General features: G+C 49.6%; 1 protein-coding gene across 2 annotated transcripts in view; it reads right to left on the minus strand.

The window, feature by feature from the left end:
* The window catches only part of LOC147888956 (L-arabinokinase-like), a 284402-nt gene that overhangs the window by 181184 nt on the left and 85171 nt on the right, over positions 1–18047 (minus strand). For both annotated transcript variants that reach the window (XM_087393001.1, XM_087393000.1), the window contains exons 15-17: positions 11694–11881; positions 11436–11601; positions 10923–11006 (exon numbers count right to left, since the gene is read on the minus strand). In XM_087393001.1, the coding sequence (XP_087249127.1) occupies positions 10923–11006; positions 11436–11601; positions 11694–11881 (438 nt within the window). The remainder of the gene's footprint in view (positions 1–10922; positions 11007–11435; positions 11602–11693; positions 11882–18047) is intronic.

The raw sequence follows: 18047 nt of genomic DNA on the forward strand, positions 1-18047 counted from the left end.
AGAGAGAAAAATAGAGAAGGAAAGAGATGAGAAAGGAGATGAAAAGAGAAGGAAAGAGAAGAGAAAAAGAGAACGCAATCCCTTATTTCCTCACGAATGTAGTCCCTTTCTTCAATCATGCTTTACCTTTCCATCATTCATGCAATCCCTCTCTTCAATCATGCAATCCTTTTCCATCATTGGGAAGAAAGAGGAAAATGGAGAAGAAGAAGATGATGATGTGGCAGAAATGGGCTCAAGGGGGATCAAAGGGCTCTGATACCATGTTGGAAAGCTGAAAGGAAAGCAAAGAGTGGACACAAACTCAGAATACTTGCTTATTTGCTTGTAGAATGAAGAAGAGTGAGGTCCCTAAGTAGGCACCTCATACATGTTCACTGACATCACTGATGACCTCAGAGCTCCACAATCATCTCCTCAATCTGCTCCTAGATTCTCTCAATCATCCTATGTGGCTCTTCCACCACCTAACTGTGCTTGTGGGCACCTAACTGTGCCTCTAGCACTCACACATAGAAACATAAGGTGTGCCTGAGGCATACACCTTGAGATATCCCAACAGTTATGTCCAAGATCTATGCATCAGTGTTAGATGGCGAGGTCAGTGCTCGCGCAGAGGTACAGGGGCTCAAGGCATCCGGACAGGCCGATTTCAGGACGGATCACTCGACTTACGATCACATTTTTACACTTAGAGGGATCATTGAGGAGGCCAGACACAGGAGATAGAGAGTATATTGTTGCTTTGTGGATTTCCGCAAGGCATTTGACACCGTTCCCCGCGCCCGACTCGTCATACGCCTTCAAGAGTTAGGCTACGACTCGGAGGTTATCTGGGCAGTAGTAGCTCTCTATGAGCGGGTGATGGGCCAGGCCAGGATTGGGACCAGCTGAGCCCTAGAGATCACGAGCACTATCGGAGTCAAACAAGGATGTCCCTTGTCACCGACTCTATTTGGCCTCTACATCGACGAGCTCGAGACCACCATCAAGACACTCGGAGGTGCAGGCTGCTCTCTTGCGGAGGCTGTCATCCAGATTCTCCTATACGCAGACGATGTAGTACTACTATCCTCTTCTGCTACTGGTCTTCAGCGACACCTGGATGGACTTCAGGTCTTCTGTGATACACATGACTTGAAGGTCAACCTTGGGAAAACCAAGGTGATGATCTTCAACACTTCCAGACCCGCTATGCACCGAGAGCAGTTCCTCTTCGCCGGTGACCCTGTTGAGATAGTTGACTCTTACACATACTTGGGCATTGTCTTCTCAGGCCCGATCTTCACGATGCGCCCGGCCATGTGGGCCAGGATCAGCCGGGGCTATGCCGCTCTTGCCAGGCTGGAGCGATAGTGCTACCACTCCCACTTCCAGGACCCGCGGACCAAGTCTCTTCTTTCTGATTCTTTGGTCCGCCCAGCAGGCATGTACGGTAACCCGTGGTGGGGAGCCGACCTTTCAGACACAGAGTGGGCTCGAGTCGAGTGCCTACAGATACTGATGTTTGCTCGGATGATCCGCAGCAAACCATCGGTACCACACCAGATCATTCTAGCAGAGTTCGGTGCCTCACCCCTACAGCTCGATGCGGCTTTCCAGGCTATCACTTATCTACACAGAGTCAGGGATTTCAGCTCCTCCTCCGACGGTCGCCTCCTCTATGGCCTTATCCGTTGATGGGGACCAGCGATGCTGGTATAGTCGTCTTTTCAGTTGGATCACCCGACTGGGCCTCGACTTAGACCAGTTGCTCCTTTTTCAGTACAGCCTCGACGCTCCACCGTCTCCCCTCTCCCCCACTGACCAAGAGGTCAACCGGCTCATTCGAGCGGATCTGCTCTAGATCCACACCTGGCAGACATGGTTTCTTCACCCCGAGCTTTCTGTGAAGCTCGACTTCTACCGCCGACACTGCCTCCAGATCTCACAGGAGGGCTTCATCACACCTCTGGGTTACACACAGCTTCATCTACCACATGCGCTCCGGATCTCCCTCGGTCAGTGTAGGGTTTCGTCACACCAATTACAGATCGAGAGCGGACGCGCAGAGGGTATCCCACGAGAGGGCCGCCTTTGCCCACTTTGCGACTTGCAGGAGATCGAGTCGGAGGAGCACTTTGCTTTCAGATGTCCTATCTATTATGCCATTCGAGGCCGGTACCACTGCCTCTTCCGCGACGGATTCGGCCCCCTCCCACACATGCTGCAGTTCCCGAATCAGCGATGCCTAGCCACTTTCTTACATGAGATGACTCGCCACCGAGATACCTCTCTCCGAGCACGGCGACACGCGCAACACACATAGCGTGAGGACACCCAGCGGCCCATCACTGATTTCTTCCAGTCACAGGATACCTCTCCTCAATCTAGCCAACGACCCGGACGTGAGTGAAAGCCAGAGCCACGACAGCTGCGCCAGTGGACAGACTCACACATCCGAGTCCATGACATCTCGTCTCTGCTCTCTGCCCGCCCCATCGAGGTTACCGTTGCCCTCATCCACAGGGCCACCCGCCGCCCCCAACGACCGAGCTCGATTAGGCCGCGTGACGTCAGAGGCCAATCATCTATCGCAGGGTTTTTTCCGGCCTCCCATTTGACGGCCCCTCTATGATTGGTCTCTGACGATCACCACCTGCACATATATATTGTATCTCCCCCCTCTGCCCCATTTTTGGTGCCCCCCCCCTTCTTTTTTGTATCATCTGGAGGTAGACACATATTTTTTTGTATCAGGACTAGACACACCGTCCTTCATAACCTCTTTTTTTGTAGAAACGGTTGGCTGGCCCGTTTTGAGACCGCCACCGTTATGCTCATTGTATCACTTATCTTTAGTCTCATAGACCTTCACGGTCTCCCGAAGACTTTAATAAACTTTCTTTCTTTCTTTCTTTCTTTCTTCATTTGCAGATGCCCGCTATATTATGAGCTCAGAGGTAGATTCCACTGTCTCTTCACGGATGGCTTTGGACCTCTCTCACGAGTGATGGACTACGAGGATCAGCATTGCCTAGCTCTTTATGTCAGGGAGGCCACTATGCTTCGACGAGACTACCTCAGAGACCATCAGCACAGACCGGAGCGTGATAGAGCCCAGCCTGATAGAGCTCAGGCACACGCTATACCAGAGGACAGAGACCAGGAGGAGCACGAGGAGGTCAGAGCTCACACAGGACACATGCCTCCACTCTGTGGATGTACATATGAGATGGTTTGTAGATGCCGCAGGATCTTGTTACATAGGGGACGTACTCGCCGCTTCATCTCCAGACGATCCAGGATGATGGCAGCTTTTTGGAGGAGACTTACTCATGGAGATCTCGCCCCACCAGCCGCTCACCTCACCTTTGCTCAGATTTGTACTCTCATAGCAGGAGGCAGAGTCGATGGACAGGATTTCCAGTATTATTTTGGTTCTCAGACTCCGTGACACCTGGACTTGTATCTTTGCATTGGCATATTGTACTCATCCCCCCATTTTGCACCCAGGGGCGGTTTCCTTGTATCTAGTTTACTTTGTATTTAGGCTCAGATTTGACATTATGTACTTTCACTTGCATTGTATTGCGTAGCACTTAGATGATATTCGACGATGCCTCTTCTTTGTGGCACGTTGATTTTGTGCTATCTTGTATGCAGAGTTCTTGATGTCCCATGGGCCCATTTTGGCCTTTAGTGGACAATAATACACTTTCTTTCTTTCTTTCTTTCTTTCTCTCTCTCTCTCTCTCTGTGTCTCTCTTTCTTTCTGGGAGAGGTGGAGTCAGAGGAGCACTTCATTTGCAGATGCCCGCTATATTATGAGCTCAGAGGTAGATTCCACTGTCTCTTCACGGATGGCTTTGGACCTCTCTCACGAGTGATGGACTACGAGGATCAGCATTGCCTAGCTCTTTATGTCAGGGAGGCCACTATGCTTCGACGAGACTACCTCAGAGACCATCAGCACAGACCGGAGCGTGATAGAGCCCAGCCTGATAGAGCTCAGGCACACGCTATACCAGAGGACAGAGACCAGGAGGAGCACGCGGAGGTCAGAGCTCACACAGGACACATGCCTCCACCCTGTGGATGTACATATGAGATGGTTTGTAGACGCCGCAGGATCTTGTTACATAGGGGACGTACTCGTCGCTTCATCTCCAGACGATCCAGGATGATGGTAGCTTTTCGGAGGAGACTTACTCAGGGAGATCTCGCCCCACCAGCCGCTCACCTCACCTTTGCTCAGATTTGTACTCTCATAGCAGGAGGCAGAGTCGATGGACAGGATTTCCAGTATTATTTTGGTTCTCAGACTCCGTGACACCTGGACTTGTATCTTTGCATTGGCATATTGTACTCATCCCCCCATTTTGCACCCAGGGGCGGTTTCCTTGCATCTAGTTTACTTTGTATTTAGGCTCAGATTTGACATTATGTACTTTCACTTGCATTGTATTGCGTAGCACTTAGATGATATTCGACGATGCCTCTTCTTTGTGGCACGTTGATTTTGTGCTATCTTGTATGCAGAGTTCTTGATGTCCCATGGGCCCATTTTGGCCTTTAGTGGACAATAATACATGGACAATAATACACTTTCTTTCTTTCTTTCTTTCTCCCTCTGTGTGCATGAGGAGTGCATGCTCCTCCTTCCTCTTTAGGTGACATATGAGACCCTACATACTTGTGAGTGACGAGGAATGATGTCATTCTGCTTTTTATAGTAGTATTTAACCATATGACCCATTTTACCACAGTAGTAGCATTCAACATTGTTGTTTGCATTTTGGCCTCTCTTCCATCCACCACGACCTCTTTGGCTCCCGTTCCTCTAAAGTTACCATGTACTAACCTAACTACGGTTAGTTTAACCTTTTTTTTCTGGGGGGGACGTCCATGGGCAACGACTAAGGGTGGGGTGGCGGGTTCAAAAATGTAGGAGGGGGCGAGAGTTCCACGGTTGGAAGGGGGAGTAGGTGTTAGAAGCCTTAAGGCCTTGAGCCCTTAAGTTCTAGTGGCCAAGGCCCCATGGCCAGGCTAGCGGGTGCCACCATTGCGCAAGCGGGGCAGAGTACACCACGGGTGGGAGGAGGCACGCGAGGTGGAAGTTGGCTGCAGGCGAGGCAGGACTGAAGAAGGAGCATGCACGCCACAAATTTTGTCGCCTGACACACGCCCGTTTTTTATTGTAGTATGCTACGCGTCTCTGGCTGTGGGAGGGCCAGCCACTCAAGGACATTCGGTGGGACCCTAGATAGTGGTTTTGGCCAGTCCGGGTGGGACATTCAGACAAGAAGTAGGAGGTGCCCTTTTGGCAAACACATCCAGTTGGAGGTAGTGGCCTGGACCCCCTCAAGAGAGTGACATTGGATGGAGCAGAATGTTGTCTGATAGGGGGAGGAGCTCCTAGATTCGGAGTTTGCAGATGATACAACCTCTATGTTGATGTTTCTACAGCTAGTCTAGAGAGGATTCTACGTCTAGGTGACTTCAATTGCTTACGTGGAACAGACATGTAGGCCTACCGACTTTGAGGCTGATCCTCTCAGAGTACCAGAGATAGATCTGATAGAGCTTGGGATAGCAAGACGCTCAGAGAATACATCACACATCATTGGATATGACCAACAATTACTAGATATGGGAGCTACTCACAATCTGATCATATACAACAGTCTTCTCAGATGGCCATTATTGGGAGGGCTCACCTGCTTCCCGCACGAAGGGGGCAACGAGTGCAATAGATTACTTATTAGGATCCAAGGCTTTTGTGTCACATGTACTTGATCTCACTATCCCTCCCCTCCCCGGCAGGCGCTTACCATTCCTATCTGAATTTCAGCGTCATGGCCTCCATGCTAGCCACAGGATGGGATCCACTAGGCCCCACTCGAGTCCAGGTGCACTTTGACAATGCCCTCAATGCAGTATACATGAGTCACCTATCACGTGAGCTACCAGATTCTCCACCGGAGACTACACAGACCTCGCCCGGGCCTTAGACACTCTAGAATCAAATGTTCAGGATGCAGCGATCAGCAGAACCTTCCCACGACTCGACCTGCATGTCGCTTCCCAACTGGGAAGATGCCCCAGAACCCAAGGTTTGATGACGAGTGTCAAGAGATGAGATCCCACCTTATATGTGAGGAAGCCCTGAGGCACCTTCAGAGAATTGAGGCACAGTAGATATTGCGCCGCATGATCCGGTGTGGAAAGACAAGCTTTCCTCTCACATCGGATGGAGGAGATGATCAAATCTTTTCGAGGGGGAGACCCCACGTTTGCATGGGGGCTCCACTTTGAGGTCAATTCAGCCATCCCCATCACCAACCCAAGGGTTGGCACACATATGTGACCTCGCTCTATGACGTCTCGCTACAGGCACCGCCGGACTTGTCCTCACCACGTCCTCCTTGTTCACTTCGGAGAATGTGCGGCCGCGCTAAGCTGGCGCCACAGCTGGAAAGCCTTGGATCATGAGAGGTTGAGGGCGGAATATTTTGCACACGGGAAAGAGATATTGGCTCTGATCCTTGCACAAATGTTTAATCATGCAGTATGCCATGACTTCCCTCCTGCTTGGAGCACCACTACTGTTGTACCGATTCACAATGCAGGTGACCCTATTGATACAAGGAACTACCAATGACTCATGATAGGCCACACACTCGCTAAGATATATGGATCGGTACTAGAGCGGGAGATCAGATCATATACAGAGGCACATGGGCAACACGCATTGGGACAGGCTAGTTTCTGGCTGCAACATTCCACTCTCGACAATATCTTCACCTTGCGTGTGGCCATTGAGGCGGCAAGATCTAGATCTTAGAAAGTCTATGCTTGCTTCGTAGACTTTTGAAAGGCTTTTGACACAATCCCATGAGCTCGCCTAATCCGGAGGTTTTATAAAGGAGATGCAAATACCAAGAGTCGTGATCTAGGGTGTGATGAGTCTATATGAGTCAATTAGGAGGTCTATCAGATCAAATTTGGACTCTTATCTTCCATTGGAGCTGCTTTCGGGATGGTCATTGAGATCCCCCCCTTACTAGGATGCCTTCTTTGGCAGCAGAGGCAGCTAGATCGGACAGGGTACCACGTGTTAGGGTCATTGTCTTTGACCCTAACCTTACGGATGACCACATCATGCTCTAGCGTCCAGATGGCTCCTTCAGGCAAAGAGTTGAGATCGTTGGAAAAAGTCTTGCTCTATCTAGAGGATGAGAGAAGCCTGCAAATGGAAGCTTCCCTCTCCTCTAAGGTAGAGCCTCCCTTCCCTTAGCCTCGCCATGGCTCCTTGCCATCAAGTACTCCGCGGTGCTCGTTTGTGAGTTCAGCTCACTCCCGCATCAGTTCGTGGTTCTCCCTTAGCATTGGTGGACATTCCTCGTCAATTGGTCGCCAGAAACTTGTTTTGGAGTAGTCTAGCGGCTGTTTTATAACCTTTTGAGGTCCGATTTCTACGTTTTTTGAAATTTTGGCACGTCCCAAATATAAACGACCCTGTCCCGCCGCACCTTTTCAAGGGAAAAAAAATCGACTTTTTTGTCTGTACGTCTGTACAGACGTCCGTACAAACCTCTGTAGGCGGATGTGCGACAGTGCCACGAGTCCATACAACTTGTCAGAAGGAGATTCGGAGCAGTTTTAGGCTATCTTTTGGAATTTTTTGCTCAGATTTGGACTCCTATGACCTCCAACAGTGATTTGGGCAGCTTCCTTGAGCACTTTCGCTCATTTTTTTAGCCTCCTTTGCGCATTCGGTGACTCTCTGATCGGCACATTGAGAGTCATGACGTGATCTCTCTTGGTAGCTACTCCTATGGCCTTCATCGACACATCATTCGAGGGCATTCTCGCCTAGTTCTTCACCAACATACGTCTTTGCATCAAGATGTGCACACTCTTGTGGGGTAACTACTTCGGGCACACGGGTTCTCTGCCCTTTGCTATGCATAAAATGAATGAAATATATCTTTACTACTCTCTTGTTTGAGTAAAGGGTACTCTGCCCTAGGTTGTCCCCCAAAATGAATGCAAATAAATCATGTGTGTTGAAGTCAAAGGTTCTCTGCCTTGGATAGTCCTCCTAAAAAGATGTATTTTCCTATTTTGGTGTGTGGTTTCCTAACATGTCCTGTTATGAAGCCAAGGGGGGATGTACTATGGGAGCCATGTATTGTATTCAATAGGTTTAAAGGGGGATGTATTGTGGGAGCCATGTATTGGCTTTGATAGGTCTATTTGTTTACGAGGCCTAGCATAGTTCTAGGATGTTGGTGTATTCCTAGACCTATGAGCTGGTCATGTAGCCATGCTATAACGTGAGCCTCTGAGCATGTTGAGTCTCACGCCATGAGAGTGCTTGGATCAACCTCTGAACACGCTCAGCAGACTTTAGCCTCTAAGTTACATAGGGTGCACAGTTTCATGACTATCATTATCATGTTCCGTTCTTGGTTCTATTCCAATAGTCCCTCACCTTAGACCATCATTGTCATGTTCTATTCTTGGTTCCATTCCAATAGTCTCTCACCTTGCCTTCATGGGGGGGTGTTGGAATATGAAGCCAAAGTGAGTTAAAAATGAGTGTACTAGGTGCCTAGTAGGTGTTTTATAGTGTAGTGAGTCCTATGGATGCCACGTGTCATATTGGGAGTGGAGTTATCCCATATGCATAGGTGTTCATATGTGTGTGTGTGCTCTTATATAAGAGCTGTACTTGTCTAGTGTCAAATCAATCAAGTATCAAGCTACAAGCTCTTTGGTATACATGTGAGTACTCTCATTTTTGTTCATTGCTCTAGTCATTTCATTTCCATTTCATTATGTCTCCTTTTGAGTATCAGACACATCTTGGGAGATTCTGGCTAGCATTGCAGCTTGGCATATTTGGAGGGCCAGATGTACGGAGGCGATGGAGGGTTCACAAGTTCACCCGTCCTAGTCTATGGCCAGGGATTGATACTATACACACACTTATGGCCATCTGGGCGAGCATGCAGGGATCCTCCAGAGCAGCTACAACTAGGGGAGATACGTTTTTCAGAGTTTGGAGAGGATCTCCGTTCTGCTCTGAGTCTTCTCATTGGTTGAGGTGGCATTTTCAGCCTCCACTTTGGATTTTTGTTAGCTCTTTTTGAGCTGCTTTTTCTTTCATGCATGTCATGATGTACTCCCGCATTTGAGCTTGCTCCTGCGGCTTTCATTCATACTTAATGAAGTGATCTTTTTGGGGAAAACAAATGAGAGCATGATCAGAGTGAAGCAAGGATGCCCCCTCTCTCTGACACTCTTTGGGCTCTACATTGATAAGATCATGACTTTCATCGACCGCCTAGAAGGAGAGGAATCCTTACTTGCAAATTTGATGATACAGATCTTGCTATACGTGGATGGCACAGTCCTCATATCCTCTTCTGTAGCAGGCCTACAACGACATCTCGAGGCCCTAGAGGTGTTTTGTAGGGAGAGATACTTGACGGTCAATCTTGGCAAGACCAAGGTTATGACCTTCAATATCTCATGAGCGGTACTTCAGTGACACAACTTCACTTGAGAGCAGCGAGTTTGCAGGCTATGCACATTGGCAGCAATGGAGATGGAGAAGCACTTCCTATGCATTTGCCCTGAGATCCGAGGACGCTATCATTGCTTCTTTTAGGAGGGAGATGGGTTCTGACCACTCTCTCGTTTGATCCATTTCCACGACCAGGTGTGCGTTGGTCACATTCTAATGGAGATGCGGCGACACAAAGAGACATTGATACACCAGATTAGACAGTAGGAGGTGACAGTACCACAGAACACCGACCGGGCACAAAGATATGTCACCGACTTCTATTCCTTCGAGTCAGCCCCATGACATACTAGGGTAGAGGAAGAGATAGCCGACATGAGGGCAGCATGGATCAGCGGGAGGAGACGACGCAAAGCGACGAAGCCTATAGACGATGCAAAACGGCGAAGCCTACGACGCAGAGGGTGACCAAAGCACACGCGATAGAGGTCCATCCCATCGCTGCTCTACTTAGATGATACCAATCCACCCGAGGTGTCACCCTTGATATGGCTCATTAGATATAGAGATCTCAGAGACCGTGCCCCCCGCCACCACGGCAAGAGACAGCTCGATAACTATAGATACGCGACATCTTCGTGTCTCACCGGAGGGCCACCACGACCCCTAGATATGTCGCGGGAGCTTTCACACTGCTTGCTTGAGGCTCTTGAGAGTTTCAAAGAGTTTTTGAGACTTAGCTTAGCTTAGCACCCTGCAAGGCCTTAGCGAGCCCTTTTCTTCAGCCCATAGCGACTTGTATGAGTTATTATGCTGATTGTACTTTGTCTCTTAGGCCCACGAGGCCTCTCAAAGATGTTAATACAACTTTCTTTCTTTCTTTCTCTCTCTCTCACCCTTTCAGCTTGTTATATCAAGTTTCTCACAATCTCATAGACCCACTGGTCTTCCAAAAACTTTAATAAACTTTCTTTCTTTCTTTCTCTCACACATGAATTTGCCTTGGTCTGCCTTATGCTGTCCCTACATGTGCATATCCTGCCTTGTAGACTGCTGTGAGAGGAGTAACAATGCTAGTTGGATTGCTTACATTGCACTTCTTGCTTGCGTGTAATGCTTAGGAAAATGCTGCTAGCAACATCCACTTGTGGGTTGGGTTTAAGGACCAATGGAACTGATTCTGTAGTATAATGGGCCCCACATCACATGTTGGACACTATTCATGCATCTACAAAAGTGGGTGGAAGGACAATGGCTGCAAGGGAGAACACATATAAGAATTTTTAATAATTGGCCATTATGATATACTTTATAACATCTTACAACTCATCTACATCTTGTCAAACATGCTTTCAAAATAATACAGAAATTAACAGTTATTGAATTAGTGATGTTGCACACTCACCTGCAAAACTAAGCTTCCAGAATAGTCCCCAATCCCCCCCATAACATCTAGCCTTCCTGGAGCACGAGTCACAAAGATATCACCCTACAAATGATGAGACATATTAGCAAGATATCCTTCGTTTCCTATAAAACCCCAATGCCACAAGCTTGGAATAACTTACATAGACTTCATTGCTAGCAAATGTGACCCAAATTTTTAAGCATCATCGGGAAAGATTAAAATCCAAATAAGCTTCACACGAAGTGTAAATGAGCTTTGTTTCCAAACATATGACATGCAAATGATCTTTGTTTTCAAACATATTACAGTATTCTTTCAAACTAGAAAATGTTAAAAAAGCAGCTGTACAAAATACGAGGATACCCAAAAATGTTCCATCCCAATCTTGCAATATAGACAATCCGCCAGGTATGCTGTTTTGGAGAGCTTCCATCATTGCAAATCTCAGAAGCAACCCATGAAACATTCTTAGTACTGACACAAAATTCCGATTACTGAGAAAAGAGGTACCTCCCAATCAAACAATCCTGCTGCTGCAAGCCACTCTCGTGTTGCTAGCATCTCTGCTTTACTTGTAGCATTGTTTCTCATTTCAGCTAGTTTTGAAAGGCTCTTTAGAAAAAGAGCTGTATCGGGAAGGCCATGGCCATGTCCAGAAAGAATTTCAAAGTTTTCACTACATCACAATTAAAAGTCATGGAAAAAGTCTTGAGAAACAGCAAAGAATTAGTGTTTTTCAACTTCAGAGTTCCACACAAGTAGACTTACATCTTTGTTATAGAAGAGTTTTTTTGAGGTAAAAGAGTGCCTAGTTGATTTTGAGAAGCTGCCGAGCGAAGGTTCAACTCATTTTCCGCATGTGTATACCAATTTGGAATGCTTAATTCCCGTCCAGGTATCCTTTGCATCTGATACCCAAATACAATAGCATCTTGAAGCCTTCTTGCACCACTTTGCTGCATACCATGCACAGCAAAAACATTATCAGAAAACAAATGACTTGCTTAAGGTATTAGCATTATAGATAAATGCTTTTGTATATTTCTATAACTCAACGTTTGTCATCTGAATCAGTTTCTAGGCAAAAAGGAGGACTCTCTCTGAGAGACCTGCTCTGACCGGCCATAACAACTCTCCGGGGTCCCACTGTATCTCATTGAGAGGGCATCCTTCCCATAACCATAGTCTCTAGAGCGGGGGGCATCTAGGTCTATGATGCAAGCAGGGTTGATCGACCACTCCTTGCCCAAACGTCCCACTACTCTGACCCTTTGCCAACCCACCTAGCCTAACACCCCGTCCATCTCCTAATCCCCTGTGATCCAGGGTTGCAGTAGTCTACCCGATCCCACATCATAGAACCGCACACTCGTGTCCTTCAAGTCTAGTTTCTACATCCGTAACACCCATGGGTTCACCTTTTGCTCCGGTCATGTCCCTACACTCTACACTGCCATTTCCATTATCTCTACCCATTCCTGCTACTACTTATCCATCATACACCCCTTCCTTCTCCTTCCCAATTGCCTCTGCATCCTCATTGTCCCCCACGTTCCCTATGTCTTCACCATCTACTTTTGCAACGATAGTGCCTGCAGCATTCGTAGTACCATCTATCTCCACTATGGCTACATCAGTAGTAACTGCACCAGGTCTTGCTTGGAGTGTTGTCTCATCAGCCGCTCCACCATATGTCTCCATGGTACCCATATTGAGTACTGCTCTGTCGGGAGGCGCTTCAGCTCTTCCACCCGCTTCAGCTCCCGGGGTGAGTGCGGTGGTTCTCAATCCTGGAGAAAAAGCCACACTTCTTGGGTTACTCAACAAAGTCCAGACTCAGAAGTTCAAAGGTCACCTACATGAGGATGCGTAAGCTCAATGTGATGAAATTTCTCACCGGATGCAAAGCCAAAGATGTGGAGAATGAGCATGCCTAAAAGGCAGCGAGGGCAAAAAGGGTCAGCTCCGAACTTGGATCTCCAATGGTTCACTCCTATCCCACCATGAATAGAAAGCCAAAAGAAGAGAGTGATTTTTCTATTCCGGTGGGATTTCCAGAGCCTCTGCCAAAAAGTTCTCCGCAAGTCAGCAGAAATCTGAAAGTTCTCCCAATGATGAGCTCTGGTAGGCTTCCAACCCCTACAGCTGAGTTGGAATTTCCTGGCATTACTGACCGTGTAACGAAAGAAGGGGATGCCCTTCTCTCGGTGCCCTTCCTCTATCCATTCCCATTCCCCAGGGTCCCACTGCAAAAACTTAATTGGGACACCTCCATAGAGCCACAGCCTCCATGAGCCAAGGGCGAGGAGAAGCGGGTCAGGATCCAAGTACCACTGTGAAAGAGAGCCATGCTCCATGAAGCCCACTATCTTGACTGGCTGAAACGGTACCTCCAACAAGATATCGTCTGTGGATCTGGACAGCCTGCCCCCCGAAGAAACATCAAATACTAAGGCATCCTAATGTGGGTCAAGAAAAGCAATCACCTGTAACGGAACTCCCAATCTGGAAAATGCCCCCATCTAGGTGGAGCAAGTAAGAGGCATGTCATCTATGTCCACCCAATCCAAGGGCAAGGCTGCATCAATCTAATGGACTCTCCCTGCACTCCCTTTGAGATTAAGAACCATCTGGGCCTGTTGGTCTGCAGGAAGCTTCCTGAAGGCTTTCCATGCTCCCACTGTAGATGTAGGGCCCCTTTCCCATCTTGGCCACTGCATGTAAGGAGAAGCTCCAAGTGGTCTGCCAAGCTCATCCAAAATCCTGTCATTCCACATGATAGGCTGCCTTTCAATCTCTTCATGGGTGGATGGGGGAATCCTGCGAAGAGTACTCCTGAAGCTGGCCCATGCTTTCAGGATAGCAACCATAAGAGGGGAAGAGGGAGACCTGAGGTGGGCTGTGGTGAAAACCCATCTAGTACTGTGTGTCCAATCCTCCCCTGAAGTGGGCGTGCGAGACTGTATGCATCTGATAAAAAAATCCTTCCAAGGCTCTTGTCATGGCATAAGCCCTCTCACAACGAACTTGCAGAGTAAAGCTCTGCACTGTAGATCTGGGTCGATGATATTCAAACCCCCTTCTCTTGTAGGAAGAATCAAGGTCTCCCAAGCCACCCTGGCTGTAACATCAGTTGTGCCATCTAGACCACTCCATAAAAAGTTTTGTACAGGCCTCTTAAGCTGAGTGATACAATCCCTAGAGTGGCACCAACAAGAGCATACAAACCATGCTGTGGCTAGAAGAACCTGGTTAACCACCACCACCCTGGAGGCCAAGTCAAGTTTGGCTGAGCTCCAGAAAAGGAGCTTTCTTCTTATGCTTTCCAACACCGGAGCAAACTGTTGTGAGGGAGAGATGCCCACCCCAACCTGGCAGCCCAAATATCTGACGGAGAAGCCCCTCTGTACCCAAGTGAAGCCAATATCATTACCCCAATCCGGGGTGTCATCCTCGCAAATCCAAAAACCACTGGATTTATGCCAATTAATGTGTGCACCTGCAGCCGTGCAAAACAAATCCAAGGCTGTCCGGAAGGAAGTGAGTGTCCTGGGGGAGGCATGATACTCATAGCTTCCGCCACAAACAGAAAAAGAAACGGGGCAAGAGGACATCCCTGGCGGACAGATCTGGAAATCTGAAACCTGTCCCCTCTTACCCCTCCAATGAGCAACTAGCTATGGGCTGATCTGTAGAGAGAGGATACTCCTCGCCTCTATCAGCAGAATTGGAGCTGGGGGTTGAGGAGGCATGTGGTTGGGGTGAAGAGGAATCAGGAGCCCTCATCTGCGCCTGCACTTTCTCGGTTGTCCTGACTGTGGCAGGAACAGTCTGCGAGGAAGAAGTACCTGTAGTCCCCTCGTGGTCAGAAACCAAGGGGTCAGAGACCAAAGTGACTCGGGCTGGTGGATCTAAAGGCCCTCCTGATGTGGAACTGTAGTGTCTGGGGCTGCAAGAACATCCACCTCTGGAGTCTGGAAGGCGTCTGTCTGAACAGAATCAAAAGTCTCCTCCTGAGGTAAGGGAGCTGCTCTGATAGCTCTCCATCGTCGTACTGGGTGTGCTGCGGGCATTGGGCGCCCTGCTGCCCCTCGTGGTCCTGGGGTGCGCGAAGCAGGGCACCCTGTTGCTCTTGGTGGTCCTGGAGTGCGTGGTACATGGTGCAGTCGTGGTAGTACGTGAAGAAGCCGCACCAGAAGACCTCTTGGGTCTTTTTCTCTTCCTTGGGCAATCTCTAGCAAAGTGCCCAAGGGTCCTGCAAATCCTGCACTGGTCCTGTCTACCTGAAATCTCGACTCTCTGTCAAAAGAGAGAGCCATCTGGACACTGAAGCATAATGTGGTCATCTAAGATGTTAGGGTCAGAGACAATGACCCTAACACGAGGCACCCCGTCTGCACTGACTGCCTCTGCCGAGGAAGAAGGCATGCTAGGAAGGGAGGGGATCTCCGTGACCACTCCGAATGTGGCTCCAATAGTGGCAAGCAGTCGATGGTAGACCTGAGGAAGACCAGGAAACCTAATGAACAGTGATGTGACCTGCCTGTCCTCCTCAACCGGATCGAAGCCCAAGGTGTAGGACAAAAGAAAGATCCTCCTCGAACCCAAAGCCAGGGGATTAGCTTTGAGAACAAGGGTTGTGGACTCGTGGGAGTCCAAAACCACTTGGAAGAATCCACGTCCCAAAAGTCAAATATCCCTGAGGTGAGGGGCGAGGTCTCCTGGTAACGCCGCCACCCTCCAGTCTCTAGCCTGTGATCTGGAAGGGTGTGACCCAAAGATGCGGGCGAAAAGTGATGTGGAGCCCTCTAATTCCACATCTTTCTTGAGCTGTTGCAGCTCGTCTTCTGAAAAAATGACGGTTCTCGCGGCCGGTGGAGGTGGACGGAGATTGGCTAAAAGGGGATCCATTCGCCAATCGATGTGAAAAGGCCGATTCCAACACTGAAAAAGCTCCGTCCGTGAAACTACTGCCCAGGACGCCTTGAACGCAGGCGCAGGAAGAAGGAGAAAGAGAGGGTAGGAGAGAGGGGAAGGGAAGGGAAAGAGAGGGGCAGGAAGAAGGAGAAAGAGAGGGGAGACGGAGGTAGGCTGAGGGGGAGGCGTGGGGAGCTGAGTTAGAAAGGAAGGGGGCGGGGAGGGAGAGGGAGGCGGTTTTTTTTTTTTTTTTCCAGGGGGGGTCACCTTGGGGGGGAGAGCAGCGGGGGGGGGGGAGAGCGTGGGGGAGGGAGGGGGGCAGGGGAGGAGAAGGGGGCGGGGGGGCTGGCGGGGGAGAGGGAGGGCGGAGGAGAAGGGGGCAGCGGGGAGGGGGAGAGCAGCGGGGGGGAGAGGGAGGGCGAGGGAGGGGGGCGGGGGAGGAGAAGGGGGCGGGGGGGCTGGCGGGGGAGAGGGAGGGCGGAGGAGAAGGGGGCAGCGGGGAGGGGGGCAGCGGGGGAGGGGAGAGGAGAAAGGGGCAGCAGGTGGGGGCTGGCGAGGGAGAGGGATGACAGGGGAGGGGACGGGGGAGGAGAAGGGGGGCGGGGGGGCTGACGGGTGGGGGAGAGGTTGGGCGGGGAGGGAGAGGTAGGGGGTAGCGGGGGGGGGGGGGAGAGGGAGGGCGGGGAGGAGGAAGGGGAGAGGGAGGGTGAGGGAGGAGGGAGAGGGGGCTGGCGAGAGGGGACGGAGAGGAGGAGCAGCGAGGGGGGGAGAGGGTAGCGAGGGAGAGGGAGAGGGAGAGGGGGCTGGCTGAGAGAGGGAGAGGGGGGGGCAGAAGCTCACGGGGAGGAGCAGCAGCTCGATCTCACTGGCATTGAATCACAACATTCAGCTCGATCTCACTGGCATTGAATCACAAAATTTTTCCAGTCTAAAATTTGAAAAGTGCCAAACTCAAATGGGCGAGGATGATTTGGATGGGGGTAGCCAGGATTTTCAGTCACTTTGCCCAGTCCCCATTTTTTATGACATGGGGCTGAGTGGCTTGGCTTTCTCTTACAGGGCCTCAGGTATTCTATGAGAGATTTGACTCCTCTCGGGCCATTTCGGTTCGATGTCATCAGACTGAGTCCTGTTCGTTGGATGTGGCACCACACCTTCCTTTTACAGCTGTACATGCCTCTGTGGATACTTCTTGGGAGATTCTAGCGAGCATAGCATCCTGGCATATCTGGAGAGCCAGATGCACAGAGGCTTTGGAGGGTACTCAGGTTCATCCCTCGCACACATTGGCTAGTATCTGGACAGACACCGTACATACTCTGATGGCCGTATGGATGGGTATGCAGGGAGACTCCCATGCAGCCTCAGCTAGGAGGGCTTCTTTCTTTAGGGAATGGAAGGATTCTCCTTTCTTCTCTGAGACTAGTACAGGGTTGAGGTGGCACTTTCAGCCTCAGCCTTGGTTGTTTTCCACCTGAGTCTGAGGGGGTTTTTTATTTATCCTCATGATTTCAGGATGTATTCCGCTTTGAGCTTGCTCTCGCGGGTTTTTTCTCTTACTTAATAGAAGTCTCTTTCTTGGGGGAAAAAAAAAAAACACCGCAATGTCGCAATATCGGAGATGACAAGGTGTGAAAAGAGTCTTCCCCGCTGTCGGAAGCCTCAAGTCAATGTACCAGAGTGTCGTTACAATCGAAATGACTTGTGGGTAAGCTCGGGAAGCTCAAATCACTGATGGAGGTCACGGGAGTCCAAATCTGAGCAAAAAATGCCAAAAAATAGCCTAAAACTGCTCGGAATCGCCTTCTAACAAGTTGTACGGACTCCTGGCACTGTCGCGCATCCGCCTTCAGAAGTTTGTACGGGCGTCCGTACAGCTGTACAGACAAAAAAGGCAAAAAAAAAATCTCCTCAAAATGGTGCGGGACAAGGTCGTTAATGTTTGGACAGTGCCAAAATGTCAAAAAACAGCCGCTGAACTGCTCCAAAACAAGTTTCTAGCGACCGACAAGGAATGTCCACCAATGCTGAGGGAGAACCATGAACTAATGAAAGAGTGAGCTGAACTCACAAATGAGGACCAAGAGCAATCACTAGGACACCGGAGTACTTGATGGCGAGGAACCATGGCGAGGCTAAGGAAAGGGAGGCTCTACTTTAGAGAAGAGGGGAGCTTCCATTTGCGGGCTTCTCTCATCCTCTAGA

Source organism: Dipteris shenzhenensis, chromosome 21, assembly GCF_047967505.1.
Source record: "Dipteris shenzhenensis isolate YYH24624 ecotype China chromosome 21, Dip_SZ_1.0, whole genome shotgun sequence".
Taxonomy (NCBI): Eukaryota; Viridiplantae; Streptophyta; class Polypodiopsida; order Gleicheniales; family Dipteridaceae; genus Dipteris; species Dipteris shenzhenensis.